Here is a 19,178-nt window from a genome sequence, read left to right as displayed (position 1 = left end):
GAGATCTTGTTGCAGCTCTATAAAACTTTGGTTAGACCGCACTTGGAATACTGCGTCCAGTTCTGGGCGCCCTATTATAGGAAAGATGTGGATGCTTTGGAGAGGGTTCAGAGGAGGTTTACCAGGATGCTGCCTGGACTGGAGGGCTTATCTTATGAAGAGAGGTTGACTGAGCTCGGTCTCTTTTCATTGGAGAAAAGGAGGAGGAGAGGGGACCTAATTGAGGTATACAAGATAATGAGAGGCATAGATAGAGTCGATAGCCAGAGACTATTTCCCAGGGCAGAAATGGCTAGCACGAGGGGTCATAGTTTTAAGCTGGTTGGTGGAAAGTATAGAGGGGATGTCAGAGGCAGGTTCTTTACGCAGAGAGTTGTGAGAGCATGGAATGCGTTGCCAGCAGCAGTTGTGGAAGCAAGGTCATTGGGGTCATTTAAGAGACTGCTGGACATGCATATGGTCACAGAAATTTGAGGGTGCATCCATGAGGATCAATGGTCGGCACAACATTGTGGGCTGAAGGGCCTGTTCTGTGCTGTACTGTTCTATGTTCTATGTTCTATGTTCTATATATGAAGAAAGTGCACAATAGCACAAAGTCAACTGTTCAGATCAATAATCTATTAAATGTGTTATCAAAGTTATTAACCTTGTAATCAGTCACTGCTGTTACACACCACAGAACATATTCTTCTTTGGAAATATTTTCTGTCGACTTTGCGCTAGTGGGACTGTTATGAGAGTTACCATATGGCAAGTTCCACTTGGGCAGTGTAATTTGAGTGGAATTGATCTGTAATTTTATTTAACTGACTAGCTCCATGTGTTAAAGTCCTCTCAGTTAGAGCAATGCTGTAAAGCTACTGCCTTTGTTTCAGGATTTTCCTGTTGCATTTTAGGTTATTGTTTCAAACTAACACAACTATTAACCGTTCTGAATTCAATATGTTCCTGTGATCGGTTGTTTTGAATAATGGTGTGTAAACAGAAGAGTATCCAACTTTGGATGTAGTATCAATTCTGTATTTCACACATGTTTCATGTACAATTAGTCAAGAATAGCTGATTTCTTATTTTAATTCCTTTTTTAGAGTCTAAACATTAGATTTGCGTTCTGTTACACTGAAACATGCTGTTTATTGTATGGTCTCAATTGGTCAAAATCCAACAGCTATAATAAATCACTGCCTCAGGAAAATGGCACATTTAATTTACACAACCAATATACTAAAAGAATATATAGACTACTGTTTAAATCGTATTGTAGAGCATCATTTTGACCTATTTTACAGTAACTTCACTGTACAACGCTTATGAAAGTAGTATTGTTACTGAAAAATGAGTTAGCCAATCAATTGCTCATTCTTCTTCTGGAAGTCAAAGAACTAACACCAGGACAAAGTAACAGTTCAGATTCGAATGTTGCTATGCCATTGCTAGATTCTCACTAATGTACATCACACTTACTCTATTGTAGAGCTACTCAAAACTGGAGCAAAATCCCAAAGCAGCACTTCTGTAGACATCATTGCACTGTTGTAACGAGGCTCAGCACTTTTGCTTAATGTGTAGCTGAACAATGAGGCACAAGATAATCCAGTGTTCAGTTTGTAGCCAGTGCAGATTTTGCTAAATCTCAGCCAAAGTATACAATTGGCATCATTGTCCTCAGGTTAGGGAAGGGAGGAGGAAAAGTGCTGTTAGGATTCCCAGATTCCACGGATTAAGTATTAGAAGGTTGAGCAAGAATACATTCAGCTTTGTGACGCCTACTGTCAAATAGCTTTATCATATTTGCAGCACGCACTTCTGCATAGGAAAAAAAAGCAACTAGAGCGAGGGTGATTATCTAAGAAACAGTTCTCCAGGAAGATGTCACTGGCTTTTGGAGAAGAAAGAGTAAGAGCAAATTAATTCTTGTAAGAGATGGAAATAGTACAAGCTGTGTACTACATATAGTACATACAGTGTACAGATAGTACATATCATGACAAGTGTACTTTGTGGGTATAGCTGGAAGCTGTGTACAAGATAAGGCAACAAAACTACTGATTCGTGCTGTGATATTTCATAATTTCATTAATTCGAATGGTTTAATGAAGAGGTCCTTGGGACAGGATCTATTTCAAGATGTTCCCTGCTGGTATATTTTGCTACAGATGTTCGCTTACACTGTCATTCTGTTTCTGGTCTTGCTAGCAGTTATGGAAGAAAATTTGAAAGTACTTTGAAATGCTAAATGCTTTTAAAAACAAATGGTTCAAATTAATTAAGTGGGAAGCCTTAAAATGGACTATAATATTGATCAAGGTTTAGTACATTTGAATTTACTGAACTTTTTATATAAATCATCTGTTACCACAAACTCAATTTATTGATTGTTAATATGTAAAGGAAGGATGGAATCACACGATAGGTTACTGTAACTTGACATATGCCCTAAGAATAAAATTTAATTAGTCCCTAACTGATTCACATTGACCATTATGTATAATTACTGTGTGATAAATCATTGTAACCAGAGAGAGCAGGAAACTCTGCACAAAAAGATTACCATAGATGTGCTGCTCATCTGAGAATGCCTGCTGTAGATTAAAGCAAATATCTTGTGACTGCATCTAATTCCTTTTCAGCTCTTTCATTATTTATCAATTTAGCTAATATAATTCTTCAGATAAATCTGGTTTTGTTTCTGGAATGAAAACTGATTTTCATAACTATTATTATCAAGGGCATTGACTTAAATGGTTTTATTTCTCAAATGCCTCGATGTGTTTTCAGCCTGTTACCATACTTATAAACATATCTGTACCTTCAGAAGGATATTTATTAATTGAGAACATCTTTACCAATGTAAACAATTGTAGTTTGTGCTTTACAACATTCCACTAACTTTAGTATGCAGGCATCAGCACATTTTGTTAAATATTTAATGATTTGGAATCTAATTTGCCTAGACCCATGAGACCAACCATTTTTGAAGTTATGAATATTTTGTCTGAGTTACAACTTTTGTTCACAGTAAGCACTTCAAATTTAAAACATCAAAAAGCAAATGGAAAAATAATTGTTGGTTAGACTATTTATTGGACTAGTGGCATTTTAATGAAAACTGAAATGTGTTTGTTTTATGAAGTGTTCAGGCAGACGGAGACAGGAGGAATTACCGATGCTGGAGAATCTGAGATAGCAAGGTGTAGAGCTGGATGAACACAGCAGGACAAGCAGCATCAGGGGAACAGGAAAGTTTGATGCTTCAGGTTGGGACTCTTCTTTAGAAAACAAGGATCTGAAGAAGGGTCCTGACCCAAAACATTAAACTTTCCTGCTCCTCTGCTGCTTGGCCTGCTGTGTTCATCCAGCTTCACAGTTTGTTCAGGCAGACAAATGTTTTCCAATGCTAAATTGCAGCTGAAAATTTTGCGGGCTGACGCTATTATTTGCACTGAACTTCTCTTGCATTCTTTGTTCTGTTGCAAATGTGAGGTATTACAGGTTGGTAATGTTTTAACTGCCTCCTCAATTGTAAAGGTGAAATTGAGTTATGAAGATGATATGTGTTCTGAGCTTTGTTCAGTGACACGTCCGAATCGCCAGGTTGTTGTGACAAGCTGAGGCTTGGGTTGCATGCCTCTGAAACTCACAGGCCAGGTTTAACACCTGAAAACAGAGGCAGAAGCGGGTTTTCGCAGATGGTTTTGAACAGATCAAAAAGCAAGAATATCAGGGAGGGAGAGACTAGGAAGAACAGCACTGTGAAGTGCAGAGGGAAGAGGATGGGTTCTTTGTTATCTACCTAGTCAAAGAACAGAAACCTGCAGCAGATGAAGAACATGGGAAAATTCACTTTTGCAATGTTGGGAGAAGGAATCAACCAAGTGGAGCTTAAATGTTTAAAATCAGCTCAAATTCTCAGGTTTGAGGGAAGAATGTTTGGTAATGGGATGTTACAATTCTGTAAAACAGGGAAAAAGTGAATGTAGTAGGAGAGAGTTTAGACTGCAGTCTTTTCCAGGAAACACTCTTGTGATGAGCATGCTGTAATGTGCCGCATGGCATTGTCATCATGTAAAGACATCAATAGCAGTTATCTTTTCTCCATTTTAGTGTATTGACTCCCTACTATGTATTAATTGATGTTGCTGATAGACATTTTTGTCACAGCAGAAGTGTTAAAACGTGAAATCATACTGTGCAATGTAAGTTAGCCAATGAGAATTCCAGCATTTTTATTAGAAGTTATTGCTTTCTTTTGGGTTATAAGTTTTGTCACGCGTTATACACTAAGGAATTGTTGAAGACAACGTTGTCAGCTTTTCATAAATTAGCACTTGAGTTGGTCTCAGCACTTGTTTCTAAAAATACAAAACATATTTTCAGTAATTACAATTCTGTCCCTATTGTATAATCTTTCCATACAATTGGGATGTCATATCCTGTTTATTCTGTCACTGTGCTATTTTTAGTAAAAGTAGTTCATCCTATATGGGGCACCTCACACTGCTGTCAATCAAGGTGCAAATCGCTGACAAACTGAGATGTATTTGAACAATAAAGTTAAATATCCTGTGTCTTTTTTCCAATTATTTCTGAGATTTGGTATTAGTCTCTGCAAATTGTTATCGTCCCACTTTCCTGAGAATTTAGACATCTAAAATGTTAATGTTTTGACCTAATTCTCCTAAGGTATCCAAGTTGTCTGTAGAATAGTAAATCTGGCAGCACTATCAATGGGGCAATTTATGCTGCTCAGCATAAAGGCCGCACTGTTTTATAAATCTCATTCCCTTCACTTATTTTTTTTCCTTCCTTTATGAATGTAGCTTTAAAAATTATGGATTCCACTCTGACCATCAGTGGTGTTTTCTAACAATTTGCTGCAGAAATAAAATTCTCCTAGAATTTGTTTTATTCTTTGCAAATAGTTTCACCACCTCTGGCTTCCTCCATTTTGCAACTTACTGACTTCTAAAACTTTTCTTAAAAATAAACAAGCGTTTCACCTTTTCTCAACTCCAAGGATACATTTTGATGTCTTTCTCAGATTAGTCATTGCCCTTTGGTAGCATCATCTACATCTTTAGCTGCATTTTCATATATGTGCTGTTGACAACCAGTTCTACCTTTTTCAAGCAGATTTCTCATTTCCATTCGCTACTTTGAGTCTTAGAAAAGGCCCCATTTTCAGCTCACATCACCAGACTCCACGCCTTCATGATACAAACTCAAGTCACTTTCTTAGGCTGAAGCAAAAAGGCGCTTTCACCCTCTGAAGTCATTCTGTTGTGTCAAACCACTACAAAGAATTAAGACCACCAAGCCAGGGAGCTGATCCTTGTGCCACCTTAAACATTCGTGCTCTCCATTGGCCTACCATGGCTGCAGCATATGTCATCTGCAGAATGTACCGCAACAACTCTCGGCCTGCTTTGATTAACCCTCCCAAATCTGAAGCTTCTGCTGTTGACTGGGCATGAATGTTAGGCACAAGTGCACACTATCATCTGAAAGCTCCCTCTCCAAGGCTCATGCCATCCTGACGTCGTCAAATTATTCCTGCATCACTGCTGTATCCAAGAAATCCCTACCTTTGTGTGTGTCTCCACAAGGAATACATGGTCAAGAAGGTGACTCACTGGCTGTCTTCTCCATTACGATCCGGAACGGGGTAGAAATGCTAACCTTCGCAATGACACTCACGTTCCAAGAATGACTATGACCTCATAATTACTTGGATAGCTTCTAATCCCCAATGCCTGATTTTAAAATCCAATGTTTGTAAAGCAAAAACGGAGAAATTGCTGGAGAAACTCAACTTGGGTGTTAAAGTTCTGCTCACCCTCTTTCAAACACCAGATACCACTCACAAACCCATTCTCACTGCTATACATTGATTTCATTCCCATTCCCCATGCCCTGATGCTTAATTTTCATTCTTGTGCTTAAATCTTTTTTCTGAATCTTGCTCCTTCTGCCTTCGTTTCTCTCCCATCTTCCCCTCCTTCGATCAAAAAGGAATGTTTGTAGCAAATAAGTAGCTGAATTAAATTTGGTGGGGAAGGGGAACTGTTTGTTGGCGAAGGAATTCAGACAGTGTTATTCTTAATTTGTCCAACAAATAAATCTCCCCCTTACATCGAATTATTCAAAACTCTAACTGAAATTTCAAAGAATAAAATTACACCAAATCTTTTGATTCTCCAATTCATTTATTTCAAGTCCAACATTAAAGTTCATTTATTATTGATGCTTCAGATTATTCTTAGAGAGTGTCAATAATTTTCAGGGATAGTCTCTGCAGATGGTGTTTTGACATAATGTACATTATGTTACATGCTTAACTTTTTGAAAATATTGTTCATACCTCCAAGCATAAATATCACCTCTAAACTTCCACGTCTTTAAAGAGAGTGAGATTGAACTACCTATTTTGCTGGGTTAGATACAGTAAATTCCCAGTTAACTGGAATTCTCATGCAACCAGCAAAAATTTCAAAGAAAACTTACTTGCAAAAAACCACCAGGTTCCTGTGTGAATATTTTCGCCTGTCATGTGGCAGTATCTTGTACTGCCTGTCATTCTTCGTCATACAGGCCCCATGACAGTGGCAGCTCGTTGAATTTGTGAACGTGTTATATCCAAAATCTTACATCCACCAATCCATGACGTTGCCTAAGAGTACCATGCAAGGACATGTCGTTTTGACTTTGAAATAAAAAATGGAAATGTGTGAAAGACTGCAGAAGGATGTAGATTGAAAACTTATTCCAGAGGCTGATTAGGCCTAAATCCCTATCTCCTCAGCCCCTTGACAACAGTTGCTGCTAAAGATGCAAGAGTTAGTTCTGTTGATGATCCTAATGACACACTGTCGGAGTATCCAGAACCCAGCAAGTAAACTGCACTCCCGTTTTGATATATAGATTGAAGATTTTTTTTACTTGAAAAATACTTGAGTGCACTGGATTTCTAGAAGAGCAGTTCCCACATGGCCCACAAATTCATACAATCAGGGCCCTCATTCCCAATACATGCCAGATGACTGGGTGTTTAGTGTGTTTTGATTATGATAAATGTGTTTGTTGAAATTCACCGTGAACTATATTGCCAACTTTGTTAACAGCAAAAAAAGGACAGGGCTTTTTTTTCTGTAAATTGGTGTCCAAGATGGCCTTTTGCCAATGAAAAATTAAAGTCAAAATATATTATTCTGAACTGAAGAAGTTAATGTCCTATAGTAGGTTATTCATCCTGTTGCCCTTGTGTTTGTGGTTTCATTGACCTTGTTAACTAACAGAAGACGTCTGGCGGTGTAGTCTGAAGTGCTGACAATCCATTTTGAAAAAGAGAGAGGCATTTGCTCAAACCATAAGTTAAGGAGCTGGAGTCCTGCTACAAAGGTAGCCTCCGATTCAAGCTATCATATAAAAAGTTGCAATGTTCTAAATTCTTGTATTTATAAATAGTAGCAAGCGTAACTCATGTTTATTTCTATGCAAATAGAACTTGCTATTGTTGAATGTTTAACATAATCCATATACAAGCACAGGCCTGGGACTGTGCACGTTTTTTTAAAAAATAAGATATGTTAAGGTGAGGCCTATAGGTATTATCAGGGATATGCAGGAATATAGAGCCAAGTGGTATTATCGTTGGAATGTTGATCCCGATGATGTTCTGGGGACCCGGGTTTGAAACCCGCCACAGCAGATGGTGGAATTTGAATTCAATAAATGTCTAGAATTAAGAGCCTAATGGTTACCATGTATCCATCGTTGATTGTTAGAAAAACCCACCTGGTTTGCTTAATGCCCTTTAAGGAAGGAAACTGCTATCCTTACCTGGTCGGGCCTACATGTGACTCCAGATCCACAGCAATGTGGTTGACTCCGAACTGTCCTCTGGGCGATTAAGGATGGACAATAAATGCTGCCCTAGCCAGTGCTGCCCTGATCCCATGAATGAATAAAGTAAAAAGTCCAGTGGATTTTTCGGCATTCTGGGGGGGAAAAGAACCATGATACCGGTTGTAACAAAGCTACAGCACTGGCATCATTAAATGCTAGGATTCAATACTAACAGTTTGAGGATTTGAATATGTTAAGATCTCTTGCATCTCTGAAAGAGCTTTCCATTATTTTTGTATATAACTTGTATAGACTAATAGGAATTACTTTATTGCTTCAATGCTTCTGTGCCTGTCTGAGCACTTACTGATGGAGAGCCAGTGTGGGTGTGATAGGTTGGGAATCAATTGGGATTTGCTGCCTTCTAATGTGCTGGTCTGACTAATAAGAAGATGAACCAAATTTTCTTTACGGAGGTAAATATATTACGTCAAGAAATTTCCTGCCTCATCGTACCCTCATGTTTTAAAAGTACGGCTTTGGTTGTGGAAACAGGGGATTGAGCGCAGGATGGAGGCAGACTTTCCAAATCCAGAAGCAAAGTGTAGGTGGTCACAGGTAGGTAAGTCATAGGACGTCCACATCCCATGAGTGGATTTTATAAAATATGTCAATGCTGATTTAGTTTTTAACCTCAGCTCTATATTCCTGCATATCCCTGATAACCTTCCATCCATTTAAAATTCCAAAGGAGGGAGGGTGGTGGTCAGCTCCTTTCTTGAATTAATGCATGAGGTGTAGATGCTTCCTTTGACTGTCAAGTATCTCGGCAAATTAGTATTTTGTGTCTCATTCTATGAATTTAAATTATATAAAATCCTGCCCTCTCTTGAACGTATATACTGGGGGAGGGTGTTCTGGGAGTTTGAGCCAGTTCACACTGAAGGGAATGTTATTCAAAGTCAGGATGATGTGTCGCGTGGGGGTGAACTCGGAGATATTGGTGCTGACTTACTGGCCTTGTCCTGTTAGGCCAGTATTTCGCCAAATGAGATCTGGAGAGCGCCCCCCAACAAAAAAAAAGGCTATGTCAGTCTTTCTAATGAACAATAGCTGGAGAAGTGGTCATTGTGAGCTGGGTAATGGGTTTCGTCCAGGTACTCTCATTTCCTCTCGCAGTCCAAAGACTGTGGATTAGCCATTTTAAATAGTCCATCCCATCCAGGGATGTGTTGGTTAGGTGGATTAACTATGGTAAATGTGGGGTTATGGGAATAGGGTGGGGGCGTGGGTCTGGGTGAGGTGCTGTTTGGAGGACCAGTAGAGAATAATTGGGCTGAATGTGTACCAAGGTGGGCTGGCTAGAGGGTACGCCAGGTTTCTGTCATGATCTGTTTGGCCCTGCACCCTCTCACTCTCTACAACTCCCTTGGCCCCAATACCCTCCTTGCCAATGCCACCCTATGCCTACCATCCAACTCCAAATGCCCCCTCATTTTCCATGCCATCTTCATAGCCTCTCCTCCAGTACTCTCCATATGCAAATCTCAGTTAGTTAATTTTTTATTTAAACAAAGCAAATTTCTATCACAATGTTTTAAATGATTTCTTTAATTGTCAATCAAACTACAAATTCAGACCCTGCCTACTGAGATTGTAGCATTGGACTCTCAGTCAAGCATTCATAATAACATACTACCAGCCTCTGGGGAAATGTCAAGAAAGAATTCAAACTGCAAAACATGTTGCTGCTGTTCTTTGTTATCCTGCAGTGGTATGCAGAGGAGATTTGTTTTTTTCAAAATCTTCCAGTGACAGCTGCAGTTTGTCTTGAAAATGATATATCATAATAGATATACAGATCATATCCATCCTTCAAGAGCGTTTGTCTGTTTCATCAATTTGTGACTCCAGCATTTCAGGTTAAGGCCCGTGCAACAGCCAGCTGTTTGAACTCTCCCCGCATTTGTGCAGCTCAGCTCAGTCTGGGTTTCTGTGTTGTGTGAATTATGTTCCAGACCATTTCCCTAAAAATTGAAACTGTCGGAAATGGGTTCCACATGATATTTCTAAAGGTGTTTGGAGGCTTGTTGACTGTACAAAAATCTGACCCATTATTTTTGTGACTCCTACCATGTCTTCCACACTTTGTATGTGAATTAATAAATCAGTGACTGACTTGTATTTATGTGACAGTCTGAGTTAACTGCAAGTGCACAGGAAATCCTGAGTTATTGGACAGTGTGCAAGTGAGTGGAAACAATGCTGCAAGTTAAAGGCCTTTTTATATTTACTGCTTCATGGTAGCTATATTGCTTAACATTTTTGACTTCTTCACTGATGATCACTGACAACCTGATTTCCTACACAGGTCTCGGCAAATAGAAGTGATTTTTAGTCACTTTGGGTTGTGGAAGTATACTCAGTATGTGCCTGACTTGTTTTTCTATTCTGCAAGCGTATTTTGTAAGAAGAGGTGCTACTTTTACAAAGGGGATTTTAAAACTTGCGGCCTACGGCACAACAGCCGAATCGTGGCTGAGGGAGCAAGCTTGAATAATAGGTCTGCTGTTGCCGTAAATTTGCTGTCACCTTTTACCGTAATTCCTTCAACCATCAAGTTTTTGTGCTCAGGGGTTTAACTTGTGAACTTCATTTACTGCCACAGCATACAAGTGCTAGCTCAGTGTTTGCTTTTTTGTAATGGTAAATGCACTCATCCTACTCAACAGCTCTTTGTTATATAGCTACTTTTTTGTTCTGAATCCTGGGAAAGTGGCATCCATTAGCTTGCATTTGAAGTAGTTTTCAACGTGTCTGTAATTCTTTGCCAACATGAGAGGACCAGAATATACAGTTTAGTGTAACTAACTGAAGCTAAGTGCTAATATCTAAAGTAAAACAGCACTAATATAAAAGTTGTTTAAAATGTCCAACATCAGCTCCAATATCTGGCTAAGTCTTCAGTGCAACTTTCATGTCCTTGCTAGAATGCAGGAGAGAATAGTTAATTCTGACTCTTCATTGTATCATGTATCTCAAGTTTATTCTTGCTAACATGACTCTGCTGTTTGTAAATTTACTGTCATTCATCCTAAGTTTCGGATGCTGCGTTGTGATTGTTGACTTCGCTTGGCAGGGTCAGTGAGGTATTACAGTTGATCTAAGATTAGACTGTTTGCCTGACAGCTTGATGAGTGATGAGTGTATTCATCAGAGCCACCAGACATGTCCTCACATTTGTCATTTGGTAGTACAGAACTTGAGAGATGCTTGAAAAGCAGGCACTGTCAAAACCTTGCTCTCATCACATTTCACAAGAATGCTGACAGAAAGGGGAACATTTTTACAGTAGAGGAGAAGAGCATGCTGGTGGTTGAGTGAGTGGACCCTGGTGGAGGTGCCACCATGGAGAATGAACCAATCTGTTGATAGTGTTAACTGTTGAGCTTTGCTTAAGTATAGACCAGGCACTGATTTGTGAAAGCCTTCTGGAATGAACTGTCAGAGAATGGCTGTCACTTTTTTTTTCCAGTTGAAACAAATGTCAAGATGTGCACAACACCCTATGTATTTGCATGGAGCTTCCAGTGCGTGCAAGATGTGCGTGCTGTTACCAGCCTGACTGTCAATCCTGAATTGGTTGTCAGCATAATGCTTAGTACCAATGTTGGCCAATTATGGACTTGTATCTAACGTTGAACATAGTCGTTGGAACTTTGTAAACCCTGGCTGGTTGGATATAGTTTGTACTTCGCCTGTGGCACTTGTCCGATTTAGATCAGCCAACTTTGGGGCATTTCGCCTATATACGCAATACCATGCCAGCACTAAAACTTATAAACCACATTTCTCATTTGCATGATGGGCCGAACCTTTTTATTTTGGTTTCACAGCAGTCATCGCTCGTGCAACTGCATAAGAACACCCTTTCATGGTAGACTGGGCATGTTTTTGGGACTGAGAGTCATGGCTGTAAGCCTGTTATGAGTTTGCATGATACATTGCAAGAAATGATTTGATCAAGCTAGCCGATACCTTACAGATAATTCTGTTGCCCCTGTTACAGCTGAAAAATTATTTTTGATTGTGAACTGAAATGAGAAAAGAACTACTTTTGAAAAGCCAAGAACCCTCAAAGGATTGCACTGCCCTCGTTTTAAATGCAATTTATGCAACTGTTTGTTCAAGCATTCTGTGGGGGGGGGGGGGGGGGAAGGTCCAGTTTGCAGTCGATCTGGAGCTGGTGGGTGTATGAATGGAGCTTAAGCTGGCAATAAGTAGCTGATTGATTTGTGGATTATTGACAAACTATTGATGACAGCTTGTCATCACCAACAACTGTGATTTATTTGACTCCCAGGAGTCTGAACACTGTGGGTTTGATAGTATGGCTCAGAAACCGTCCGACCTCTGGGAGGGAAAGAGCTGTTTTTGGCTTTGCAGTAAAATGCCATCTAAAGCCTGAAGAGAGCTGGTTGTTTCCAACTTCAGTTTACAGCACAAAAACAAAGTTGCTGGAAAAGCTCAGCAGGTTTGGCAGCATCTGTGGAGGAGAAAACAAAGTTAACATTTCGTGTCTGGTGAACCTTCCTCAGAACCGAGGAAAGGTCACCGGACCCGAAACGTTAACTGTTTTCTCCTCCACAGATACTGCCAGACCTGCTGAGCTTTTCCAGCAACTTTGTTTTTGTTCCTAACTTTTACAGCATCTGCAGTTCTTTTGGTTTTTATTCAGTTTATAGCAACTGATGAGTTTAATATCATCATCGAATCCTTACAGTGTGGACGCAAGTCATCTCGCCCAATGTCTCACCAACCCTGTGAGGAGCATCCCACCCAGAACCACTTCCATACCCTATCCCTGTAAGCCTGCATTTTCCGTGACCAATCCACCTAGCCTGCATATCCCTGGTCACTATGGGCAGTTTAGCATGACCAACCCACCTAACCTGCACATCTTTGGACTATGAGATGAAAGTGGAGCACTCGGAGGAAACCCGTGCAGACACTTGGAGAACAAATGTGTGGAGTTTGCACAAGGGGGTAAAATTGAGCCCAGTTTGCTGGTGCTGTGAGACAGCAGTACTACCACTGAGCCACAGTGCCCACCTGATTTTTTTTTTCTTCCCCACCCAGACACACTCACCTACCCTATCCCTGTAACCCTGCTTTTTGCATGGCCTCCTCCTAACCCACATATCTTTGGACTGTGGGAGGCAAACCACGCAGACATGGAGAACATCTTTGTGGAGTTTACACAGTTGCCTGAGACTGGAATCGAGAGCAATGCTGATGCTTCCCTGATAAGTTAGGAGCCTTTTAGAAGTGCGAACTGTACTTCCTGCAAACAAGTGAAAGTACCTGGAGAAGGAAGATTAATAAGCAGCTTTCTGATCAATAAAAGGGCAGGAACCATTGAACTGCCTTCGCAGTCTTTTCTTCTGCCAGTAACACCCACGTTTTTATTTCTGCCTGTCTGAAATTTATTAGTGGATCACTTACAGTTATTAACTAATTGAGTTATGTCAATGGTCGGCATTTGTTTTGCTGAAACTAGTATATTTATTTGTAATAAATAGTAATTCTTCATAAGCACAGAAACCTGTACAAAAAACCCAAAAGAACTGCGGATGCTGGAAATCTGAAACAAAACCAGAAATTGCTGTAAAATTTCAGTACGGCTAGCAACATCTGTGGAAAGAAAACAGAGTTACTGTTTCAAGTCCAGGGACCCTTCCTAACTTCTGTTTTTTGAGACTGAAACCTGTTCCATGCTTTCTGTCAACTCAGTCTAAAAGACAAATTGGAGGATTCTATTTTGGAGGTGCGACATCAAGCATGCAAAGCCCTTTCTAGGAGGTTGCCAATTCAAGCCAATCTCCTAGTGCAGGGTAATAAAGTGTGAAGCTAGATGAACACAGCAGGCCAAGCAGCATCTCAGGAGCACAAAAGCTGACGTTTCGGGCCTAGATCAGAGAGGGGGATGGGGTGAGGGTTCTGGAATAAATAGGGAGAGAGGGGGAGGCGGACCGAAGATGGAGAGAAAAGAAGATAGGTGGAGCGGAGAGTATAGGTGGGGAGGTAGGGAGGGGATAGGACCGCCCAAAGAGGATCCCCCTCGTTCTCTCTCATCACCCCACCAACCTCCGGATACAACGCATCATCCACCGACACTTCCTCCATCTACAATCCGACCCCACCACCCAAGACATTGTTCCATCCCCACCCTTGTCTGCTTTCCGGAGAGACCACTCTCTCCGTGACTCCCTTGTTCACGCCACACTGCCCTCCAACCCCACCACACCCAGCATCTTCCCCTGCAACCGCAGGAAATGCTACACTTGCCCCCACACCTCCTCCCTCACCCCCATCCCAGGCCCCAAGATGACTTTCCATATTAAGCAGAGGTTCACCTGCACATCTGCCAATGTGGTATACTGTATCCATTGTACTTTGTATTGCCATTGTGGCTTCCTCTACATTGGGGAAACCAAGCGGAGGCTTGGGGACCGCTTTGCAGAAGACCTCCACTCGGTTCGCAATAAACAACTGCACCTCCCAGTCGTGAACCATTTCAACTCCCCCTCCCATTCTTTAGGTGACATGTCCATCATGGGCCTCCTGCAGTGCCACAATGATGCCACCTGAAGGTTGCAGGAACAGCAACTCATATTCCGCTTCAGAACCCTGCAGCCCAATGGTATCAATGTGGACATCACCAGCTTCAAAATCTCCCCTTCCTCCACCGCATCCCAAAACCAGCCCAGCTCTTCCCCTCCCCCCACTGCATCCCAAAACCAGCCCAGCCTGTCTCTGCCTCCCTAACCTGTTCTTCCTCTCACTGTGCCTTCCTCCCACCCCAAGCCGCACCTCCATTTCCTACCTACTAACCTCATCCCACCTCCTTGACCTGTCTGTCTTCCCTGGACTAACCTATCCCTTCCCTACCTCCCCACCTATACTCTCCTCTCCACCTATCTTCTTTTCTCTCCATCTTCGGTCCGCCCCCCCCTCTGTCCCTATTTATTCCAGAACCCTCACCCCATCCCCCTCTCTGATGAAGGGTCTAGGCCTGAAACTTCAGCTTTTGTGCTCCTGAGATGCTGCTTGGCCTGCTGTGTTCATCCAGCTTCACACTTTGTTATCACACTTTATTATCTTGGATTCTCCAGCATCTTCAGTTCCTATTATCTCCTAGTGCAGTGAACTGCTGGAATCCTAATGTGTATGTTGCCCATTAAAGGTAGCCTTGCAGTAGAAGGTAGAAGAGAAACCCTGGCATTTTTCTACACTAGTATGTCAAGAAAAGGAGCTCTTTTTTAAAAAAAAATAATAACTATTAGCGAGAGGTTCCAATGAGCACCTGTGGAACTGCAGTCCTTCAGGAGAAAAGGGAGTACAATGGAGGAAAAGCAAGCTTAGTGACTTTATATTGTGCAAACCTTGAAGCAAATTGACCTGCTGAGCTTTCATTTGTGCTTGTCTTGAAGATCTCTTGGCCCTTGCTTAATATATGTATCCTACTAATCCCGTGATAGATTTTTAAAAAATCTTTCTTTTTTTTTGCCTTTTTGAGACGTTGCCAAGTTCTGTAGGTGGGAAAGTATCTTGCTGTTCTATCTTGTAGGAATCAGGCTACATTAATGAATTTGAAGCCTCGTTTCTGCTGGATAAAGGGGCTTGTTTGGAGCATGTGTGGATCAAATATGTTACTTGCATTACCAGTCTTCACCTGGAAAATTTACTTTGACGTGTGGAATAGTGATATTATTTTAGTTTATCTGAATTTAAACCTCTTATTTTTAATGAGTGTTAGCGTAGATTTAAACTTAAATGCAGACGGATATATAGAAATCGGATTAATCTTCAAAAAGTGGATAATATAACTGGACATTTTAGCTTAGTTCAAAAGCATAGACAATAAATTAGATCTAACATGCTGTTTAAAAAAAGACGCACTATTTATATTAATAGTTTAAACTGTATAATAAGCATTTCCCATTTTTTAAGTAAAACAAATGATTTTAAATGTTTAACACTTATATTGTGATGTCCTGAACTCTAATTAACTACTTGCTATCCATAGGAAAATAATCCTGTGAGTAGCAATTAACTTAATTCTTTTACCTTGCAGTAACCATCACCGTTGGAGGAAAGCAACATTTGCTTGGTCTATATGATACTGCTGGACAGGTATGGAAAAAGCTGAATTTTATACTCTACTGACTATGTACTGAATCTTGAGATTCTTGCACCAAGTAAACTTTAGGCTTGGGTCTGAATTCCGGATTAGTCATAAGTTAAAATGGCTTTCAATGCTTATTTTTTTGGACAGCATCAATTTGGTAATTGTAAAATATATGTTAACAGATTTGATAGGAAATGTAGTTTTAATTTCACAGCAGCTGAAAGTGTCATAGATTCATAGAATCACAGAAACCCTACAGTGTGGAAACAGGCCCTTCGCCCCAACAAGTCCACACCGACCCTCAGAGCATCCCACCCAGACCCATCCATCTGTAACCCACCTAATCTACACACCCCTGAATACTATGGGCACTTCAGTATGACCAATCCACCTAGCCTGCACATGTTTGACTGTGGGAAGAAACCGGAGCACCTGGAGGAAACTCACACGGACACGGGGAGAATGTGCAAACTCCACACAGACAGTCGCCCGAGGGTGGAATCAAATCCAAGTCCCTGGCGCTGTGAGGCAGCAGTGCTGACCACTGAGCCACCGTTTTGCCCGAAAAGTATGTTCATGGAGTTAAAGATCACACTCGACAAATTATTAGACTTGCTTGAAATTTTATCAAATTGCTTCGGTGTACTGAGACGTCTTGCTTTCAAGATTGGTCTGGGTTAATTTTTAAAAATTTTTTAGTAGTGTAAAGCTATATTTTTGGATTTCAGTTTTACTTATTATAAATGTAACTTTAATCTTCTAGTCGTGTAGAATCTTGCAGCTTGAAAGCTGCCTGGTCAGTTATGCCTGTCCAGTTGGAAATATTTGTCCAATTTATTGCTACAGCCATGCATTTTCTCTATAAACCTGCAAATTAGTTTTCTTTAAGTATGTATCTAATTGTTCTCCCAAAGTTCCTGTGGATTGTGATTCTACTAACCTTTCAGATAGTGATTTCCAAATTGCAGCAACCCTCATGGTGTTGGTGAGGCTTCTTCTAATTGCTCCTCTTTGTTTTCTTGCCACACATTCTAAATTTTTAACCTTCTGTTACCATTTGCCAGAGGAGAGTTTCTCTTGACTTGTTCTAACACCACCCGTAATTTTAAAAATCTCTATTGCATCGTGCTCAACCTTCACTGCTGTAAGAACAGATCTAGCTTCTCCAATCCCTGCATACGCTGAAGTGCCTTTATCCCCCTCCTCGGCCCTATGAAAGCCATGATCTTCCTTAGCAAAGAATGGTGAATAATGCTGAAGCTGGGGCCAAACCAGTGGTTGTTAAAGGTTTAGCATGTCACCCTTTTTCATATCTAACGCACCTATTTACAGAGCCAAGTATATTCGCTTTCTCAGCCGTCTTATCAACCTGCCGTGTCATTTTCAAAGATTTTTGAATGTGTTTTCAGGACCTTTTGCTCTTACACCACTCGCGGAATAGTACCTTTTAGATTATGGCGCCTCTCCATGTTGTTTTTACCCAAAGAGCATTAACTTCTCCTTATCTACATTGCTGCTGTATTCCACAACCTTCCTCAGTCTGTAACTATGCTGCATTTGTTTTATTGGTGCCCATGATTGAAGGGTTTATTGGTGTGAGGTTAAAAATACGGGATGTTTGTAGTCACACATTTGGACTGCATGTTTAAGATATAACATCTCTTCCTCTCTGATTTTTATTTTCATGAGACAATGTGGTTGAAATCTAGAATTGTTTCAGTGTCTTTCATAGCAGCTGTATAGTTTCTTAAATGAATTGATTATTTACTTGGACAAGGAATCCTCTGCCCCCAACTCCAGTGCTCCTTGTAAACTGAAGTCTCAGGATATCGTCTCTCAGAAGAGTTCGGGGGTAGATTCCTTCTACCGCTTTCATGGAATATTCATGTTTTACTGTGGCTACATGGTTGTCTAACAGCTGGTTTGATGTGTTTTAGATGGTGGTATCTGTCTTAGAACAGAACCTGGTTTTGCTGTTAAAACCTGCTTAACAAACATGGCTTCGCGTGACCTGTTACAAATCCAAAGTTTCTTTCAGAAAAAGATGGTATCTTAGACCGATATATGTGCTACGTTGACTTCTTTTCATTTTGAATGAAGCAACTAAGATTTGCGTTGTGATGGCTCCTTGTCCCAATGAAAGGTCCATGGGATCCATTAAGGATCTTACAGTCCATGGTAAAGCAAAAAGGCAAGTCAGCTGTTATGGTGGTCTTCCCTGTTGACTGTCTATCGTTAATAAAAGAATGTGAGAGTTTCCTGAGTGGCTGTAATTGTCCATAATTAGGTATTTGCCTGTGCTTGAGGACTCTGGAACTGAAAGCTGCCACATGGGCACATTGTTGCCAACCAAGTTCAAAGCTTTCGTGTCTGCTTTTAAAACTATAGCTGTAAACATCTATAATTTTGTTTGACTATACTGAGTATGCCACCTATTTACGATTATCAGGTTTTGTATCATTTGCCAATTTCAAAACTGTCCTCCTTATACTCAAGTTCAAGGTCTGTATGTAAAGAGAAACAGCAGCCCCTTATTGATCACTGAGGGACTGCATACCTCTCCCCAGTCAGAAAAATATCAGTTCAGCACTATTATCTCCTATCCTTTAGTCAGTTATACTATGGCTACCACTGTTACTTTAATATTATGTTCTCCTGTTTATCAAATAAATTTTGACATTTTATCAAATGCCTCATGAAAGTACACATTTGGTATTTTTGTTTAATTTGTTGACAGGGTTTGGACATTAGGGCTAGGCCAGCATTTTTAGGCTTTGTGTGCTCTTGGGGAGGGAGTTAAAGGATTTTGACCCTGTGGCACTGAGTGAATGTCAATATATTTCCAAACTGGGGTGGTGTATGCAGGCAGTGGTGTTCCATGCACCTGCTGCTTGTCCCACTCCAGCTCATAGATGTCTCGGGCATCTTGGTGAGTTACGGGCGTGCAAACTGCATCTGTAGTAGAAGGCGTGAATATATGAAGTCGTGGATGGTGTCCCAGTCAAGCAGGGCGCGTTGTCTTAGATTATATTGAAATTCCTGTGATGTTGGATGGAGCTGCACTTATCCAGGAAAGTTAAAAGAGTTTCTGTTGCATTCCTGCTTTGTGCCTTGGATCTGCACTGGGGAGTTGAAGGTG

At 40.7% G+C, this 19,178-nt stretch overlaps 1 protein-coding gene across 1 annotated transcript in view; it reads left to right on the top strand.

Annotated features, from left to right (window-relative positions):
* rhoj (ras homolog family member J) overlaps positions 1 to 19,178 on the top strand; it is a 55,729-nt gene that overhangs the window by 9,752 nt on the left and 26,799 nt on the right. The window contains exon 2 of the mRNA XM_048537343.2: positions 15,986 to 16,044. Coding sequence (XP_048393300.1) covers positions 15,986 to 16,044 — 59 coding nt within the window. The remainder of the gene's footprint in view (positions 1 to 15,985; positions 16,045 to 19,178) is intronic.

Source organism: Stegostoma tigrinum, chromosome 10 (genome assembly GCF_030684315.1).
Source record: "Stegostoma tigrinum isolate sSteTig4 chromosome 10, sSteTig4.hap1, whole genome shotgun sequence".
Lineage (NCBI taxonomy): Eukaryota > Metazoa > Chordata > Chondrichthyes > Orectolobiformes > Stegostomatidae > Stegostoma > Stegostoma tigrinum.
This window is presented reverse-complemented; position numbering and strand designations above follow the sequence as displayed.